The following is an 18746-nucleotide window of genomic DNA, read 5'->3' as shown; positions in this document are numbered from 1 at the left end:
GGCGATTTTCTCTCGCCGTACAATGATCTAGGAATAATGGCCACATTGTGTTGTTTCCAGGCAAAATATCAAGTTTGTTATCGTATCTGAAACTTTAAGTGATAAATTAATAATGATATACAATGAAATCCTAGGCTAATTTTTGCTCTAAATTACAGACCTTTAATGATGGACTTGGCAAGAAAAATTCAGAGTTAAAATCTTTTGACTAGCCATGAAATGTATCGGGAAACGTGCTTATTTTTCAAAGTGTTTCTATTGCGTATGTAGTAATCGGATAGACACTCATCTCAATGAGCTCGTTGTATGGTGCCTTGTCGCTCCAAGGAATATTTTGATAAACGTCCTGGTTCCTTACGGCAAATTTGAAATTTTGCAAAGATTGGCGCCACTCCTTTACAAGCTCTAGTACTTAGCCTAATGAGGAAATACTATTCCCACTCACGAAAACCAACATAAGTCTTAACAGTATGTAGGCTGGATTCATCTTTTCATTGTATAGCGAAACTTCTCTGCTTATTTTACGCAAAGCTCGTACGCAAAATGCTTTCATGCTGTTTGAATATTCAGTACTGCCCTATAATTCCAGAACACCTGCCCCTCTTTGCAAAACCAGTCTTGCTAGGTTTGCGGTTTTGGCAAAGCGAAACTGCCTTGTAGTTCTTAGTTAACCAGCTTAGAGTTTTCAGGCATTAATAATCTTTGAACTCTGGCTACAAGAAAATTGATATTGCGAGGGCTTTGAAAACCCAACCAACATTGCACCTGCGATATTAGAACAACTTGTCGTAGATAAAACGTAACATCGCTAACATTATTGCAATTAATTCGTTATCAGCAAATCATTTTTCATCGTTGCGTATACTCATATGGTCCTACTGCAGGAGGTAACCCAAGCTGGTCATCAATGTAATTCGCCAACTATTTGTACACCAAAACAGACCCGCAAAAAGACATAATTGTTCTTTTTTTATGCAGAAGGCTGGGATACCATTAGTAGACACTTTCTTAGAAGCTTACAGGTAGATTCACTACTCTTGGCATTATAAGTATTCCTAATTTCGTTGAAAATTGGAAAATTGGTCCTTGGTAAAAAGTGTACAGTAGACTTTTTAACTGAATATAACCGCCATCACAGCGTCAAACTATCAAACATTGCTAAATGACAAAAATGATTTTCGGATATTGTAAAATTTTTCCCGGTGACTACTGAAGTTTGGTATCTAATTGTGAAACTTTTTAGCTGGCATTTGTGTGTTTTGCGAGGGCAACATTTGGACCGGAGCACAAGCAATGGTTTACTTCAATTTATGGAAACCCAATGCCCATTGGCTTTCCAATTTTATAAGTGTTCATTCTCAATTCCATTCATTCATTAATCGCACATAGATAACCATTTTTTGATGTATTAATCTTTTCTGAATTACAATAATTCATGTGCTTACTTCTTTACGCTCATAAAGTGAAATGGTGGCTAAAGAGAAATTTGCCCCCAGTATGTGAAGCCCTCGAATTCAGCCCAGATTTCAAGACTCTTTTCTTCTACTTAGAAGATTTGCTGAGCGTCAAAGAGTGCTAGGACCTCTAGGCTATGCATGCTAAAGTCACCCACTGCAAGAACGAATTGTTGGTACATTTGGTACAAATTGTCCAGCAATTTACAACATACATAAGAATTAAAACATGTCTTATTCAGTAAACTCTAAAATTCATTTTCCAAGACGTTTTTTCAAGGCTTCTTCACCTCTGACGATAAGGGAAGTTTCAAAACATTTAATAAGTTTTACGATGATCTGTTACTGTTACTTCACGGCCAACCTTTGTCTATAACCAAACAGGTTGCGTCAGCATTTGGTCTCTGTGGCAACAACTGATTCATCCGGTACTTTACCTTCCAAAACAGGCTTCACCACCTTTGTTTCTTCCTCATTAGGTAGCTTTTCCCCTTTAAGCCAGATGTGCTCTTTGATTTCTGGTAAATCGTAACGTTTACGAACATCTGGTTGCAACATTTTGTTGATCAAATCCTTTACCTCAGGAGATATGTTTTTTCTTCTAGAGAAATGCACTGGTCGCATGACTTGCTCCAGGAGGGTTTTCAAGTGAGAATCATCAAAGGGCAAGCTCGCACTAACCATTGTAAAAAGCACAACACCCAAGCTCCATATGTCAGCTAGCATTGCGTCGTATGCAATACCACGCAAAATCTCTGGCGGTGCATATGCATATGAGCCACAAAAGGTTTGACTCAAAACGCGTTTATTTGTTTCCGGCACAATCATTGATGCGCGTGCGAATCCAAAGTCAGATACCACGATGTTGTAGTTATGGTCAAGTAGTAAGTTCTCGCATTTTAAGTCGCGGTGAACAATGCCCATCGAATGAAAATATTCTGTTGCGGCAACAAGCTGCGCAAAGAAGGTCCGTGCTCCGTCATCCGATAATGCTCCGTTGGATCGTATGTATTCTAATAAGTCCCCATTTTCAGCAAGATTCATAATTAGATATATTCTTGTGTTTGTTTCTATGGCCTCGAGCAGGGTAATGCAATGTGGATGTCGAAGACGTTTTAGGACTTGAATTTCGCGCGGCAAAAACTTTGTGAGGTAGTCCTCAGGCGCCTTTTTCTTTGAAATTATTTTAATCGCAACTTTTCGTTTGTGCTTTTTAGACTGTGCACTTTTCACAACTGCATATGATCCTTTCCCAAGACTGGGTCCCAATGTGTAGCCATATTGAGCTAGCAAAGCAGCAGAGGAATCGAAGGGACCAGAAATGGCGCCTGGAGGCAAGTCTGGCTTTGAAGATGGCGGTCGTGATTTTGGCTTCTCGCTTTGTTGTGCCGTTGCAGTTTCGGGAGCATCATCAACTCGCTTGTCATCCTCTTTTCCTTTACTAGCCATCAGATACCGAAAGTACTTTCGAAGAGAAAATGTTGTTGCAAAGAAACTAATCATAGATGTCCCTTTGCACAATAATGTCCATTATAGCTTTCGTGGTTATAAACTCTTCATCGACGTCTTAATGCAGAACCAGTCATAATTTCGTAGAAAACTTCATTTGACGTCAGAGTAAAAGGGCGAAAAATTGACACCGATTTGACAAGATTAAGTAACTGATTAATCAATGATTAGAATCCAGTCCCTTTCCAGGAAGCCATAGGGCAAGGAAACAGAAACAAATATTCTAAATACTTAAAAAGCTTTGGCTGAAAAATTTGAATGAAATATAGAAAATCAAAAAAAATTATCTGCACTTCTTACATACTTTTTAAAAACATGGCTTGTTTAGTTGATAAAAAATCAGTGAATTTGTTGTAAAATCTGTGAACTGTCTAATGGAAAATCTAATAGTTTAATATGAAACATCTATATTTACTAGGTTATATTTAATGTGAATCCAATTAAACTATTCAGTTAGTTCTTAGTCGAAATAGCAGCATTGAAATCTCGCGGCAGCATTGATTCAAAGAGTTGGTTTCCCATAGACGAATTTTACCAACCTTATAAACCCGTGGGGCTAAACCTTATAAAAGATTTAGCCAAAAAATGGCGAGTTTCGAAGTTTTGAACTTTGTCGATATGAAAGTACTAGGGCAGGGTTGCTGACCCCTGTCTCTCCCAGGTATTACATAGATACTTTAAGAAAAATTGTTTTTCTCTTTGTAATCTTTCTTTTGTAATCTTGTTACATTTCTGTTAGAATTTCAGAACCCTCTTACACGATGCGGTATAGTATTCCTTCAGCATAGCTTCGCTATCGATCCTTATCAAAATCGTGTCAGGTTTAGCTATTTACATGATAACGCCTTCATTTTCGTGTTTGGCATCTTATGATGCTTATACCCATTATTCCCTCACAAACTGGCCTGCTACAAATAAGCCAGAAGTTCAGAAATTAAAGTTGCAAGAGAGAAATATCAAAACGGCTAACTTTATTGCTAATCTTCAAGAAGATCGTTTTTAATTCATTGAGCCAATCCCTGCTCAAAAGGTACTTTTTTACTTTCGTTTTAAATAAAAGTGAAACTACCCTTACTCTTATTATTCATTTCATACCATATTTTTAGATCAGAAAACAAACCCGACTCCTAAATATGGAGACTTTGTCATAGAAATTGACGGTATCATCCCAATCAATGTTTTAGGACGACCATGAAGAGGGAAACTGGGATTTCGGATTTGCTTATATTGGTAATAAAGAATGGGGTTTAAGCCATAAGGACCCGGAAAATCATTCTGGGACTGGGATGACCATTGCATTGAGTTTTTAAACTTTTGCAACCGCACTGCAAAATAGGCTTTAACAATACTGATTAGAATGGGAGGTAGGGTTGAGGAGCTGGAATGGCTGGAAACTAGGAGCAGGATCATGCGTGTTTGTGTTGAGTTTGAAGTAAGGACCAGGCACCGTGGAGCACTTTTTGCAAAAAATGCCAAATATTAAGTAACAAACTAACAGTAAAGCCTCTTTTTATACGGTTTTAGCCCCCACTTTTTTAGACTCCCACTTTTTTCAACGCTCCGCGGTGCCTGAGGGCAGCTTATTTGTCAAAAACATCTGCATTGTAATTATAGTTGCCTGGTAATCGCATTTTATAATGTTCAGCTCAAATACCAACCAAGTATGTACAGCTCTTGTCTGAATGCGAAATCGAAACATTTACAAGAGACATTTTAGCAGTAATCTTCATGTGTATTGTTAAAGTCATCTTTACTTTAGTTTACTTACCTTTATTTTACTTTACTGAAATAATCGCCGTTATTGCGTACAATTTTTTTCAACGGAAGAACAACGATGGAGCAACACGTTGCAAAACAGTGTTACAAAATTGCAATATCTTGTTTTGTTAATGAATTTCCAAAAAAAATAGTTTTATGAAATTTCAACAATTATTTTATGGATTTTTGGTATAAAGGTCAAACACAATAATTTATGGCGTAGCTTTAGTATTTACAGTAATAACAATTCCCTGTAATTGTTCAATTTAATGCATTTTCTTAGATCGGTGGTTATAGAACTCTAGACGTATAAACATTAGACGTGCCAGATTCTAAGCAATATTCATAAACGAGGGACAATTCTTTCTTGCACATGTCGTGTTAGATTTCCACCAAAACAAAAGGATTTTCATGGATTCTTCAGCAAAAACAATGGGATTCACACCGAAGATGTAAAATTGTAAGATTTTTATAAGGTGATCTGCCTTTAATTCATAATTCATAACCTTTTTATTGTAATTATGCTTCATACTTTTATCTAGTTTGACTTGTACGTGACTTAGATAAGGCCTTGCAATTTTTAAGCGCAAAAAATGAAACACACTTTGCTAATAAACTTAAAGGCTCTTGTGCAATCGGCATGCTTTGCAGCAATAATTCAAAAGACCGGCCTAATATCGTACTGCATGAAAATACAACTCACAGTAAATTTCTCAAGACAACTGCCGCTAAGCATGCCGGTTACACAAGAATAAGAACAGCCTTTAAACATAAGAACAAGATCAGATCGTATAAATTTTTTGTATTAGTCATTTTGTTTGTTGCTTGAAGTTAAGTCAAGTCAGTTCATTCTTTATGGATATTTGATAAGCAGTTTGTTACTGGTAAGGGGTCCTTCTACTTTTACTCAATGACCCTGCTTCGCGCCGTTTACAACGATCATTTGGCGTACAAGCAAACGTTCAAATGATTCACAAGTGAATGCCTGGCAAATATACATTACATTCGGCATAAGTCAAGTGGCGTAACGGAGGCAGCCGGGCCCCTAGGAATATTTCAGTTCGGGACCCCCAAGAAGTAAGCATTTTTAATACAAGATAGACAAAACAAGAGTTAACAAGCATTCAATTCAATTAAACTGATATTTCATGCAGTCTCGGAAGCCCTTGAACCCGTTCATCACATCCAGAATTCCAGCTTTCTAGCAAAATAATAAAGAAAATATATTCGATGGTGGCCCTAAAGGTTGGGGGCCTTCAGTTTTTGAACAGAAGGTAACTTTATGCAACTGCATTAGTCCTATTCATATTTCGATGATCCTTTCAGTTTCATTTCAGAGAATATCATTTCAGAAATAAAATGGTGATCGTTAATTGGACGTCAAATAACATGAGAATGTTAGTAGGGGTTCAATTATAAATACCTTTACCCTTAATTCCCAGCTACCATTTAGATGGTGGCAATGCAAAATTTCTCCATTACTTTTGATATTGGAGTACCAAAGACATTGTAGCGGATATACCCTCTAAAAAGATCATGTGCTTTGTTTTGTGGAAAGATGGGACTGCGAAGTGACTAGCCTCAATGGGTTCCAGAGACGGATTGGTGTGGGAGGGTTTTGTTCACTGGGCTCCCGAGGATCCCATGTTGGTATTTACAGTAACTGATTCAACCAGAATTATATGGAACAAAAAGTATGGGATAATTTGCCAAAAGTGACATAAAATATTTAGAATTTCCCTCTCACACTTTTCCGATCTTTAATGAACACGTTGGAAAATCTGCAAACACACGCTCGAGAACAGCAAGCTTTAATAAATACCCTGCGATGGAACAAAAATGAAGACCTCGTTATGATGCCGTGGTCACTGAAACAACCATATTTCTGGAACTTGTAATTTTTGATTTCGGTGAAAGTTTCAGGAATGACAGTTTAATTTCCCAATAGCGACATCACTTGCGAGGGCAGAGAACAGAGCACATGCATTTGCCTTAATGTCTCATTCAAAGTGATCAACAACAGTTCACTGTTTTTTTCATTCCAGGCTATTTGCATCCATTTTGCTAATGCATCTATGTTCAGGAAAGATAGCTCTAGAAAGATGCAAATTTAAATTCTTATGACGAAAGTTGACGGCCCACAGAAAAGAGCACATGCACCTGTCTTAATGTCTCATTCAAAGTGATCAACATCTTTTCATTGTTTTTCACTTCAGGCTATTGTCACCCTGCATCCATGATGTAGGAAACCTATCATATCGATTTAATTTTTTGCTTGTGCTGCTGTTCAGAAAAGATAACTCTGTTTTTAAACTTTTGCACCTTTTTCGTTTGCAAATATGCAGCGGTCAAATTTTTTTCTGGATCTATCCCTGTGCTGAACTGCTAATTTTTCTTTTTCAATTTCATATAGTATGTTGCAAAATCGTTGATGACGTTTGTTGAGCATGAAATTTTTGAGAGCACTTTTGAATCTATGATTCAGTTTCTAAAAAATAAAAAATATCTTCTAGTGGAGCAGAACTTTCACCCTCCTGATAATCCTATGAAATGATGTCCACGATGATGAGTAGTTCAAAATTACTGACAAATCAGGAACCCGGGAACTTCACTACAACTTTTACTAACAAGCCCAAAATTACCGACAGCTTCTCCAAAAAGTAGGGGTATGTAATCCCCTCATACACATCTTGCCATTTGATTGGATAAACACAGACATTCCTTTATAGATATTTTACGACTTCCCTAAACTATCATGCACTTTTGATTTCCGTATACCTTTGGTGTTTGGGTTTCGCGCCTTGAGATTTATTGAAAGGCAGGGAGAGCAGGAAAAACTCTCAAAAGGTAAGAGGAAACGGGGAAAATCACAGAGGAACAATTTTCAATATGCTTTGAAATTGAAGGCATTAGTCACTTCCTGTTTCTGTGTTGGATGTCCAATCAAATGTCAGGGGATTCATATGGAAATCTTCTAGCAATTGATTGGTTGCTTTGCGATTTCGGAGCTTTTGATTGGCTAGTCTCGGACTTTGCGGTCATTGTGCCGCAAGTCATGCCTAAGAAGAAAGGATCGACCTAATAACTTATAAGTTTCGTCACCGCACAGTGTTGAATTTCAAAATTACAAGGTATTGCAAAAGGAGAAACCATATTTTATAGTACAGGGATAGGTTATCTTTCCAGGAGAATGCTGAAACCTATCACCATTTTTATTGCCGTGCTGGTAGCACAGGTAAGATCATTCGAACAGTGATCTAATTTCATTCTTCATTGTCCTCGCCATGTTGAAACTCGCTACGTTCACGATTTGCTTCTTAATAAATTTTCAGCGAAATTGTAATACAGATCTTAGATAATTCTGTGTCTTGAAACATTCAACTTCATTAAGGTTAAATAGCATCTATTATCTCAGAGAGCTGCTGTGCAAGGAAGAAATTCCTAAGTTTGAACAGTGGGAAGTTCTTTGCAGCGAAGTAAACAAGATCGATTGATATCACTTCAGCTCGAAGGAAATTTCATCCCCTATCGATTTCTTGCAAAGATTTGTTCTTAAAAGAATTTTAAATTGTCTGTAACATATATGTTTCAATGAATATTTTGCTTTCCATAAGATTTACCCCAGAAAGGCAAAACAGCGCGTGAAGTTATTTTGTAGGTTAGTTGGTAATTGAAACTCTGTGGGGGAAATAATTATTATCAGGAACCAGTGAAGCGTTGTGTCGTTATATTGTTGCGTCAAAATTTATGACTCTGATAGTGGAGATATTGGCGTGTGTTCAATTAGTGAAATTGTTTCAAACTCTTGATGGTCATCGGCCTAAAGATTAAATTTTAGCTAGATACTTGTCGGAATTGATGCTTAATTCTAGTCCCAGGTACCAGGGTCCCGGGAAAACAGAATGCATTTAGTTTCAAGGAGAAAGGTTTTCGCTGGCTTTGTTTTCAAGCTCATATTAGTATCTTTATTCAACAAGACCTTGCCCAGCATTCGCGTAACATTTTAACAGACTGTAAGTTCTGGATGAACCTAGAGATAGAAATGGATGCTGGGGCAATGCTTACTTTTGGTTTTGACACAATTAAAATTGAAATATGTTGCATTAAATCAGTTTAGGCAGTATATATTTTGTCAGGTCGTGACATATGACATATCAAAACAAGTTTTCTACTACTCTGAATAAATCATCACGTTCTTGCTGGTACCTGCTTTTGTTGTTATGGTATCTTAACTGTGAATGGAACCATACTTTCAACATGTGACTCAAAATCTTTTTTCAGGGTCCTTTTGTTTAATTAAATAATCATTAAAGAAATATCATATGAAGAATATGCATTGCTGGATTATAAAATTTGCTTCCAAGCAGGCATATAATTTAAACAGTAATAACATGTGCTAATTAATCATTGATTATGATTTTAAGGTTATTTGAAAAAAGCTTGCTGAAGGATTTATCTAATAGAATCTAGATGTTTTGGAATAAGTTAAAAACATTAATGTATATATATAAATTCTGACCAAGAGGCTGACAGGAGAAAAATTATTTATATATATATTTATACACTTTATAAAAAAAGTTATTTTATTAGAGCTGTAAATGTATTTTTGAAGCAAGTTTGTTTACAAGCTTATGAAATTTCTGGAATTTGAAGCGAAAACACATTTTTTAAGCCTACATGTATTTTTTGGTAATATTATCTTCAAAGCAGTACTATTGTCACCTTTTTTTACATACACCCAAATATTTCAAGAAAAGAATCCAATTAATCCAGCCTTTGGGTTTTGGAGAGCCAGTCTGAACCTCAGATTCTTGTAAATAAAAATGCACATATCTGTCTATCTATATATATGGGTTTATTTTAAAATGCATTGCAGCAGTCTAATTAAAAATGCCTTGAAGCTGTTACATTTTTTAATGACAACCAGGTTTTACTTATTACAATATGAATTTTTTTACAGCTACATTCTAAAAATGGTTTCTTAGACTTTGAATATCCATCAAAAAAGCTATCTTTCCTGAACAGTAGCATTAGCAAAATGGATGCAACTGAAGTTTTGCTTGAAATTTTTAAACACCATCATCAATAAGTTGCTAATGTTTGCTCTTTGTTGTTAACACGATAGACACCTTCTAAGAATTCATTGTGTTTTTCTTTTTTAATCTGTTGCTGGGCACCTTCTTTTTTTATTTTCTGACAAATTTGGCCTTGGGGAGTGTGTTGACGTTTGTCTTACATATGTACACATGAACTATAGTTTTTGGCTTATTGATCTGTATGGGAACATATTTAACAATAGGGATTAACCCCAACAGCTGTGATCATAAAGTTTAATGACAAAAGTTCATTCATATGAATACTGTGTACATTTTAGTTTGAGGTAATTTTTTATTTGACATTACATAAAAAAATTGCATTATTACATTTAAAGAAATCCTCCCTGTGTTTAAGGACACAAGATCATTTGTATTTGAAGCTTCTTTTGATATTAGCAGAGTAGGTATATACTATAGATATACTAGCTTGCATGCTGTATCATGTGATAGAATAAAACTAGGAATGTAAGTGAAATTGTACTAGGCAGAAATTAATGAATTTATTAATGACAAGTGACTTGATAAAGGGCTATGCTTGAAACATCTTTAACAAATTTATTAACTTTTCTGAGTATTTGTATTTGTTGCTACCTAGCATCCGAAGGTAGTTTTTAGGACACTGAGAAGCTATGCTTATAGAGCAGTGTCCTGGCCCTTCCTCTCGATGTGACCACACCTCGTGATTCCTACGCCTGGAATTACAGAGAGCTGGCAACTCTCCCTACTCTGGGTGAAAGTTTGGTCATGCCAGAGACTCGAACCACAGACACTTGGGTCTGAAGTCAGCGCCTCTAACAACTGAGCCATCTTCGCACCTAATGAGTATAATTTTACTTCAATTCCTAGTTTTAAAGGTATATACTCTCTTTGTAAAAATTTATCTATGTATGTGTGATTTTATTTTTAGGCTTTTGGTAGTATTTTGGACCTTTTTGACCAAACTGGACATGAACCCAGAGTGGCAATTTATTGTGGACATGTGCCTTTTCACATTGACTTGAAAACAGGAAAGTGGGTTAGTGATCAAAAGGTTGAAGCCCAGTGTGATACCAACAAGGAAGATGTCAAAAGGTAGTTGTCACATTCAAAATTTTACAATGGTTTAATTAAACATATTCTTTCCCCCCTTTAATAATCATCTCATCTTGAAAAGGACATCAGTAAAATTGATTCCCCTTTTTGTTGCTATTGCTGAAACAAAAAATTTAGCCATTGATACTCTAAACCCTTTTTTGTATTGAGTATCTTTATTGTTGCTTTTAAAGGACTTTTCAGGAATCTGTTATTTTTCATGATGTCTTTTTATAGCAGAAGTTTAGATCATTTAACTATTTCTTGTGGCTATCAAATTTTGATTAAAGAACTAGAACTGAAGAATTTGTAAGGCTGTGATTTATCAATCTGTACATTCATTATGTCCTGCATTTCAGTTTATATTGTCATGAAATAGTGTATTGAAACATGCGTTTTTTTAAATGTACATTTCTAAGAAAAATTATTCTGAATCTGTCAACATTTGTATAAAACACCTGTTCAAAATTTTGAAAAGATTTTGACAAGAGAGTCTTTTTAAGTCAATTTTTGTTATGTAAGGTGCTTAATCAGAAAAGATTTGTACTTTTGAAAAGTCTGTCCATTCACCTGCTCCTTGGGTCGAAATTATTTTGCTAAGAAATGCAAGGCCACACAACATGTATTGTTCTTGGTTCAGACCTTATTTGTTATCTTAGAATGTATTGGTTTTCTTAACACCTCATCAAATATGTAAATTGCATTTGTGAAAAAAGAATTCAGTGCACCAAAAGGCTTTGTTTTCAGAAAGATGGAATTGTATTATGTTACCAGTTGTATATTGATTTTCAAGAAAAACACTCACACATAATTCTTTTCGTGAATGTTTTACATCAGATTTTTAAAACACCTGAGGTCAGAGCTTTTGATGCTATATATGTGTTATGGGTTGTGGCATCTTTCAGATATTAATATTTACATTAAATAAGTATACATTAAGTTCAAATTCAGTGATTGTATGATGCAGGCCTGGCCATTTTAGGAGAGCCATAGCTCTTGCTCCCCTCTAGGCTCTCTCCTCGAATGCTGGAGTGGAGTCATAGATTGCTCTCTTTGGAATCAATTTTTCCTTTGTTTATATTCTTATTTATCTAGAATTAGTTCTCCTTGAGGGTACTAGAATTGAGGTGTTGTTTACTGCTTCCCTGCTAAAAGTCTTAAAGTACCTCATCTAACAATTTAGTTTATGATTGTAAACATTTTGGCTACTGCTATTGTCAGTAATTATGGTAATTATGGTGACAGAGATTTGAGCTTGGTCGCCCAAGTGCCCAGGTACATGCCCAAAGTGAGTTACAGGCACAATCAACAGTGGCCAAATCCAAAAGTGGTAGCAATGGTAGTTACAGGCACAATCTTTAGGTAGCAATGCTCTGCAACAAACATGTTAAAATGTGGGATTTGTTATTCTCAATAACAAAATTTAGAGTGAAAGCCAGGTTTACTGATTGTTATTGTGAGAAATTATCTTCAAAACCTGCCACTTTTTGCTAGATACTGTCAAAAAGCATATCCGAGCCTTAACATCACCAACATTGTTGAAGCCAACAAGAAAGTTAAAATTGAGAACTGGTGCAAAGTTGGTTCAAAGGAATGCAATGTTGTGAAGAAAGTTGTACCATACCGATGCCTTGGTAAGCTTTTCATCAAATTGTGTTTTTTGTTTTTATTGCAAAGCACCTTTAAATTTTCTAGTAATTTGTAACTAGATTTTTGTTCTGGTCTTATATATATATATATCCAAATAAATATTTAAATTGCATTGCTTCTAATGGTGATCTATAATAAGAAACATCAAGAGATTATATGCCATGCGGTTAAAAAATTAATTCTATCAATGTACCTAGTTCTATGAATGGCAATTTTTTTGTTTTTTTGGCTGCTTTGAAATTGACCATCAAATTATTTTGCAATTATGCAACTGCCCACATTTTTGCCAAAAAGTGTTAAGCTCAGAAAAAACTGGTGCTGATAGCCTATCTTCTTTTTAGTTGATGAGTATGAAGCAGATGCTTTAATGGTGCCAAAGGGCTGCAAGTTTAATCACCTTCACGATGAAGCATCCTGCATGACTCACGATGAATGGAAGGTAAAAGCTAAGGCATTCTGTAAGAAAGATGACATGCACCTTAATGAGTATGGAATCCTCCTAAGCTGTGGCATTGATATGTTCACTGGTAAGTAGACTGCAAACTGGCTGCCATGGTTTCAGGACATTCTAGAAATTTATATAGAAAAGATTGCTGTGTAGAGAAGGATAAATCTTTTAAGGCCCTCTGCAAATTGACTTTTGTAAAATAAGTGAGGCAGTATCTCAATAAGTCAGAAATATGTGTGTCTCAGACAGATATAAAGAGACATTCCAGAGCAGCAACATTAAATACTTCTTAAGTGTTACCAATTAAACAACATTCAATTAAACAGCTGGATTTTTAAAGTTTAATTTTCTAAAGAAATCTATGAGAAAAGCTCCAGTTGTGACACATTATTTTGAATTGCCTCATTTTAGAACTTTTGATCACAATACAACATCACCCTTTTACAGCAACAATTAGCCATTAGTGAGCAATATCTTACCTAAAAGGTCTCTAGTTGCTAAATATATATAATTTTTGAGCTTAGAAATCATTATTTTGTCACTTACCCATATCATGAATGAACTCTGTTAGTGGTATTTACTTACCCTCAGATGTCAAGCACATGGTGGTTAACCAATATATGTATTTAGTATATTATATAAATAATCATACATGGAACTCCAAGCAACATTTTATATTGCTTTTAATATTGCTGGAAAATATTGCCTGCCCACTCTCTGGAGAACAGAAAATTCCATTACAAAAAAAACAAACATTTTTAATACAGTTTACAAGAAAATATTATAGGTTAAAAATGCTTTTTCCAAAAGGTCCCTTCAAGCACTAAAAACTGATTTGAAAATCCTTGCTTGTGTGTGACAGCAATTTTTTTTCAAAACTCTTCATTCCCTGATTTTTTTTCATAGTTTGCTCTTTTGAACTTGGCATTATATTTTTTTCATATTTTTTTCCACTTTGTTCTATATTTTTTCCATTGTTACCTGAAACAAAAACAGGAGTATAAAATATGATACCATTCTGAAAATTATTTTCAAGTAGTCAGCTAATGGTTAGCAAGGTAATTAGATGGTGATGGCTTTCATTATTGATTCTTGAAGGTGTTGAGTTTGTCTGCTGCCCCGTTGACAAAAAGAAGGAGGAGCCTAAACGTTTTATAAAGAAGAAAATTCTCCCAGTTGATAGAATAGCACTTGAAGAGGCCGTAAAGGAAGTTGAGAAATTTCTGCCAGAGGAAACCAAAGGTACATTTCTGAGCTTGATTATATATACTGTAAACTTGATGTTTGTCTATCTTTAAAAAAAAATTTTAGATGGAGACTTTTATGGAATTTTGGTTACAAATATTTTTAAGAAGATAAATATAAATATGTAGACAAGAGATATCTTCGATGGCAAATTGTTTGGAAAAAGCCAAATAAAATTTGACTATCAAACTAATGTGTATTTATATCATTGCTCTTTGTAGGTTGTGACAGAGCCATGTATGAGACAAAAAGGCAGCAGCTTGAAGAGAGTCACCGAAGCAAGATTGCAGCTGTTGTTGATGAGTGGGATGAGGCAGAAACTCGATACAAGAAAATGAATGCAGTCAGCCCCAAAAAGGCACAGGAAAAAATGAAAAGTAAGCAAAGTTCTTTTTAAAGTTGTGAAAAGCTATTTTTTCTTGATGAATGATTGATTATAATGAGATCAAACAGCAAGTTGTCAATATTTTATTCCTTAATTACTCAGAAATTTTTCTTTTGCAAGATTTGAACACCTCTTGTTAGTATCATGTTGTGAATAAAGGTTTTTGGCTATAGATGTTGTGCAACCTGGTTATACATGTTTTATTTGCTTTAAAAACTGGGTTTTGCTTACTTTCTAGAAACTCTGCAAGTGTTTAGAGAAACCTTGGCTGCATTGGAGGAAGAAGCAAAAGAAGCAAGAGATCGTCTCAAAACTGAACATGCAAAATGCATTCAAGTCAACATCAACAAAAGCAAGAGAGAATCAATGCTCGCCTACTTTTTGGCCATCCAGGAAAGACCACACTCAATGAAGAACATCATCAGAAGTGCCAGAAAATTCTTCCAGAGTTGTGAGCATGATCGCCTTCACAGGTAAAAGGCTTATTTTTTAAAACACATCAGGGCAAACATTTCTTCTGCATTGTGTTTATATTTCCATGGTTTAAAGGTTTTCAAGTTTAACATGTGTATGAAAGAAACAGCATCTCTGTTGGAATGAAATAAAAATAATTAAAATTCTTGTTTATTCTTTTTCAGTCTGCGCCACTTCCAACATTTGAGAAAGCAGAAGCCAAAGATTGTTGAATCGCTACGTAAAGATCTTCTTGTTCACCTCCAACAGCTGAATGACCTTGTGAACAAAAGTTTGGGTTTGCTTTCCTTCCTCCCTGATGTCGCAGAAAAGTTTTATATCCACGAAGTCTTCAAACTTACACCTGTAAGTTTCTTGTTCTTTAGATCTTTTTCTTTGGTCATTGCTGCTTTGTCAATTAAACATTATCTGTCTTGTGCCCTCCAATTTTACTTACTTTAAAGGAATTCAAAAGTGGCAACCAGGTAGTTGCTCTATACTTTATTTATTTTATAGTTGCCACATATATGCATTTAAAGGGGGATCAAATGAAACTTGTAAAATGCAATCACTGAAAACATTTATCTCTCATTCAGGAAATGAATTCCAGTCTTTTTGCATATCGCTCTTAGAAAGTGTAGTTTTCTTCAGTTAATTATTATCTATGTAGCTTTGAAGATTTTCTTGAAGCATGAATCCTTTGCTTGCTGCGTGATAAAAAATCGACACCCCTATTGGATTCAAAGATGGCTTTAGTCCTTTACTTCATTCTAGCAACGAAACAGATACTTATTGTCTGATGTAGAAATATATTGCTTATTGGTTTCTTGGGCGACTATGTGATTACTCTCTATTTTTCGGGTGTTTTGTGGATATTGGATTATACTAAATTCCATGATTGGGTATGATGCGAGTTTAAACGCATGGTGTTGATGAAACTCAAAAAATATGTTCCTCTTGACTGGAATTCAATTTTCTTTTTGCAGACTCAAGTACCAGAGAAAATTTTAAGCAAAGCCCCAACTACTGTGGCTACCGAAGAACCTGTGACAGAAGGACTCCTTGTTGATGAACTAGAAGAGAAGGTACCTATTGATACGCTCGAGGAGCCATTTGACGGGCCATTCACAGAGGAGCAAGAATTAACCACAAAAGAGCCAGCCACAGAGGCACCTGTTGAAGTCACTACAGTCAAACCAGCGGAAGTTGCGCCAATCACTACCATACATCACAAATTCGGTGAGGGACTATTGAGGCTGATCAAAAAGAAAGGAAACTTTCAGATCCCTCACAAAAAACCACTGGAGCATCTTATGAAGATCGATGAAGAGGAGCCAAGGTCGGCAGAGACTGAGGTGGACGGACCTAAGGAAGTAGAAGTTAATAACGAGTCAAAGGATCACTTTTCTAAGAACACCTTGAATCCAACTGACCAGCCACCGAAAACAATTGACTCATCAGAGCTTGAGGAGCCATTAAGCGACCAAAACAAGCCAACAGAACCCAAGCCTCAAAAGAAGCATCACCACCATGCATTTTTCAAGCATCCTCGCTCACCAGCTCTGTTTGCAGCTGTTATAGGTCTGAGCTGCGGCGCCCTTGTCATAATGCTTGCGATTATTGTTGCATTGGTGATGCGAAGAAACAGAGCCAACCAAGGTCGCCTTTTGGTCAATGATGCAGGACCCGAAGACCAGGAGCATCTTGTCAAAATGCAGAAGAATGGATACGAAAACCCGACATACAAGTTTTTCTATTACTAGACTGTATATTAAGATGATTTGATGATTTGTGCTATGCTTTTGTTACTTTAAATCTTTGATTGCATTTGCACTAGTTAAAGCCAACAAGACTTTCGATTTTCTGTCGATAATTTCATCATCGAGATCAACTCGCTGATACAGGACCTCGCCTGACCGTAAATTTTGTCTTTGCAAGTAGTGATGTCTTTCGAGCAAAAGTTGCCGCCAGAAACGCAAATCAAAACTCTTGGACTGGTTTGGTTACATAAAACGATTGCTGTCCTTAATCAATGAGTTTAAAGCTGCCCTTAACAAGTCTTCAAAAACAGAAAATTGTTTTCACGTACAGGCTTGCGATGTTATAAATTGATGAATTTATCAAGCTATTCGTTTTGAAGTCTTGCATTTTTGTAATTTTAAGTAGACTTTTGCAAATGCATTTTTGGAGTAATATTTCGATTTTTTATGACTTATTTCGTATTATTTCATGTTAAGCTTCATTGTTTAAAAGGTGTCGTTAGTTATTGCCTCATGTTATCGTCATATTTGGCACAAATGCGTTCCACGATGCCACATTTAATCATAAATTATCATTAATGGATGTTATTCACATTGCACCATGTTTGAATGCTTAGGACACGTCGCATTGTCAGTTAAAGAACATTCAAGTCATTTTAGCCTTGTGCTGGTGTGTCTAAATGTGGACAAAAAGAGGTATATCTGGGATTTATCTGTATTTTCTACCCCCATCGTAATATACATCTCCTTAGATGATAATGTTCCGTTACCGATGTCCGTTGCTCATTTAAGCTCCAAAGAAGGCATATGGGTCAAAATAAAACATCTCCATCGGAGTTAGTACCTCCTGAGTGGAAACCAAATGAGATTTTGAATCCTATAAAGCCTTGTGTTTCTAACCTTATCAATTGTTTTACTATTCCAGATCGTTTATAGCGGGCCTAAACTTCCCTTTGCATCAGACCACCATTCTCTCCCTAGATATCTTTTTGTGGCTTTGCATTTGCCGAGAATAAACAAGTTGGTTTTTGGAGTAGCAGTTTGAAGGACAGGGGAGTGGGATTACCCTTGGTAACCTTGATGGGGATCCCGTGTTACCCAGAAGGCTATGCACCGCAGATCTCTAATCATTTATGGTTACAGGTTTTTCATAGGATTTATCGAAATCAGTGTGACACCCTTAGAGCACTTACTGAGCTAGCAGTCTAGAGAAGCCCCTGGCAATGAATACAATCGCAGGAAGCAAGTCCAAATATATACATATAAATATATTGATAGCCAAGTATACCAGCAAATGAGCTAGCCTTGTACAAGTTTGCCAAATAACCTAGAATAGCATACGCTCATGTTCTGGATATCACTGAAAGCATTCAAAGAGCATGGTTTTAAGTAACTGAACTTCCAGTTTTCTTGAAACAATAGTGCTTGATAGAATATTTCATTATTTACATTTTACTCTTGTGAATGGGCGCTCCCATTTTGTGTATGTAACCCTAGTTATTTCTCAACAGGTGCGTTTGAAGTAATTAAAGCCAGTTAAGTCTGTGGTGATCTAAAAGAACATTGTAACCATAAACCTTGTTTTTTGCCTCGTTGTCTTCTGCACCTCCAATCCTGGAAAATGCTGTAGAATCTGCAATTTAAAATCTACAAATACGGTTGTGTCTGTATAGAACTTGATTTCGTGATGTCTCTAAAACCCTGTAAAGTTCACAGGGGTGTCTCCCACCCCCAATATTTCCAAACAGTGGTAAAATTCGGGGTGTGATTAGGACACGCCCCTGTTTCATCCATGTGGGCCTTATAAAGAGAAACGTAACAGAATATCAAGTAAAGTTGGAAAGTATTTCCAATAGATATTAGCTAACGAAGCAAAATTTTTGGCAAACTTTCAAAAAACCATCTCGAGGAAAGCAG

The 18746-nt window shown here is 35.9% G+C and overlaps 2 protein-coding genes across 2 annotated transcripts; one reads left to right on the top strand and one right to left on the bottom strand.

Moving 5' to 3' along the window:
- Nucleotides 1-1394: 1394 nt before the first annotated feature.
- Nucleotides 1395-3322, bottom strand: LOC135684639 (testis-specific serine/threonine-protein kinase 3-like). Its single transcript, XM_065200271.2, has one exon. It carries the CDS (start codon nucleotides 2955-2957, stop codon nucleotides 1845-1847), a length of 1113 nt encoding a protein of 370 aa, XP_065056343.2. The 5' UTR covers nucleotides 2958-3322; the 3' UTR covers nucleotides 1395-1844.
- Nucleotides 3323-7794: 4472 nt separating this feature from the next.
- On the top strand, nucleotides 7795-18405 carry LOC135684889 (amyloid-beta A4 protein). Its single transcript, XM_065200583.2, has 9 exons — nucleotides 7795-7956; nucleotides 10725-10888; nucleotides 12383-12522; nucleotides 12880-13065; nucleotides 14085-14228; nucleotides 14453-14608; nucleotides 14855-15089; nucleotides 15255-15435; nucleotides 16056-18405. Exons 1-9 carry the CDS (start codon nucleotides 7912-7914, stop codon nucleotides 16830-16832), a joined length of 2028 nt encoding a protein of 675 aa, XP_065056655.1. The 5' UTR covers nucleotides 7795-7911; the 3' UTR covers nucleotides 16833-18405.
- The last annotated feature ends 341 nt before the right edge of the window (nucleotides 18406-18746 follow it).

The sequence above is a fragment of the Rhopilema esculentum genome, chromosome 21 (genome assembly GCF_057945365.1).
Source record: "Rhopilema esculentum isolate cy_ngs chromosome 21, ASM5794536v1, whole genome shotgun sequence".
Lineage (NCBI taxonomy): Eukaryota > Metazoa > Cnidaria > Scyphozoa > Rhizostomeae > Rhizostomatidae > Rhopilema > Rhopilema esculentum.
The sequence above is the reverse complement of the archived record's forward strand: the minus strand, read 5'-3'. Positions and strand labels throughout refer to the sequence as shown.

Bases quoted from the DNA above. Each gene is read 5' to 3' on its own strand.
- LOC135684639 (XM_065200271.2), bottom strand. From the start codon at position 2,957: ATGATTAGTTTCTTTGCAACAACATTTTCTCTTCGAAAGTACTTTCGG.
- LOC135684889 (XM_065200583.2), top strand. From the start codon at position 7,912: ATGCTGAAACCTATCACCATTTTTATTGCCGTGCTGGTAGCACAG. The intron at 7,957-10,724 runs GTAAGATCATTC...TTTTATTTTTAG, and splicing joins TTGCCGTGCTGGTAGCACAG to GCTTTTGGTAGTATTTTGGA. The intron at 12,523-12,879 runs GTAAGCTTTTCA...TCTTCTTTTTAG, and splicing joins TGTACCATACCGATGCCTTG to TTGATGAGTATGAAGCAGAT.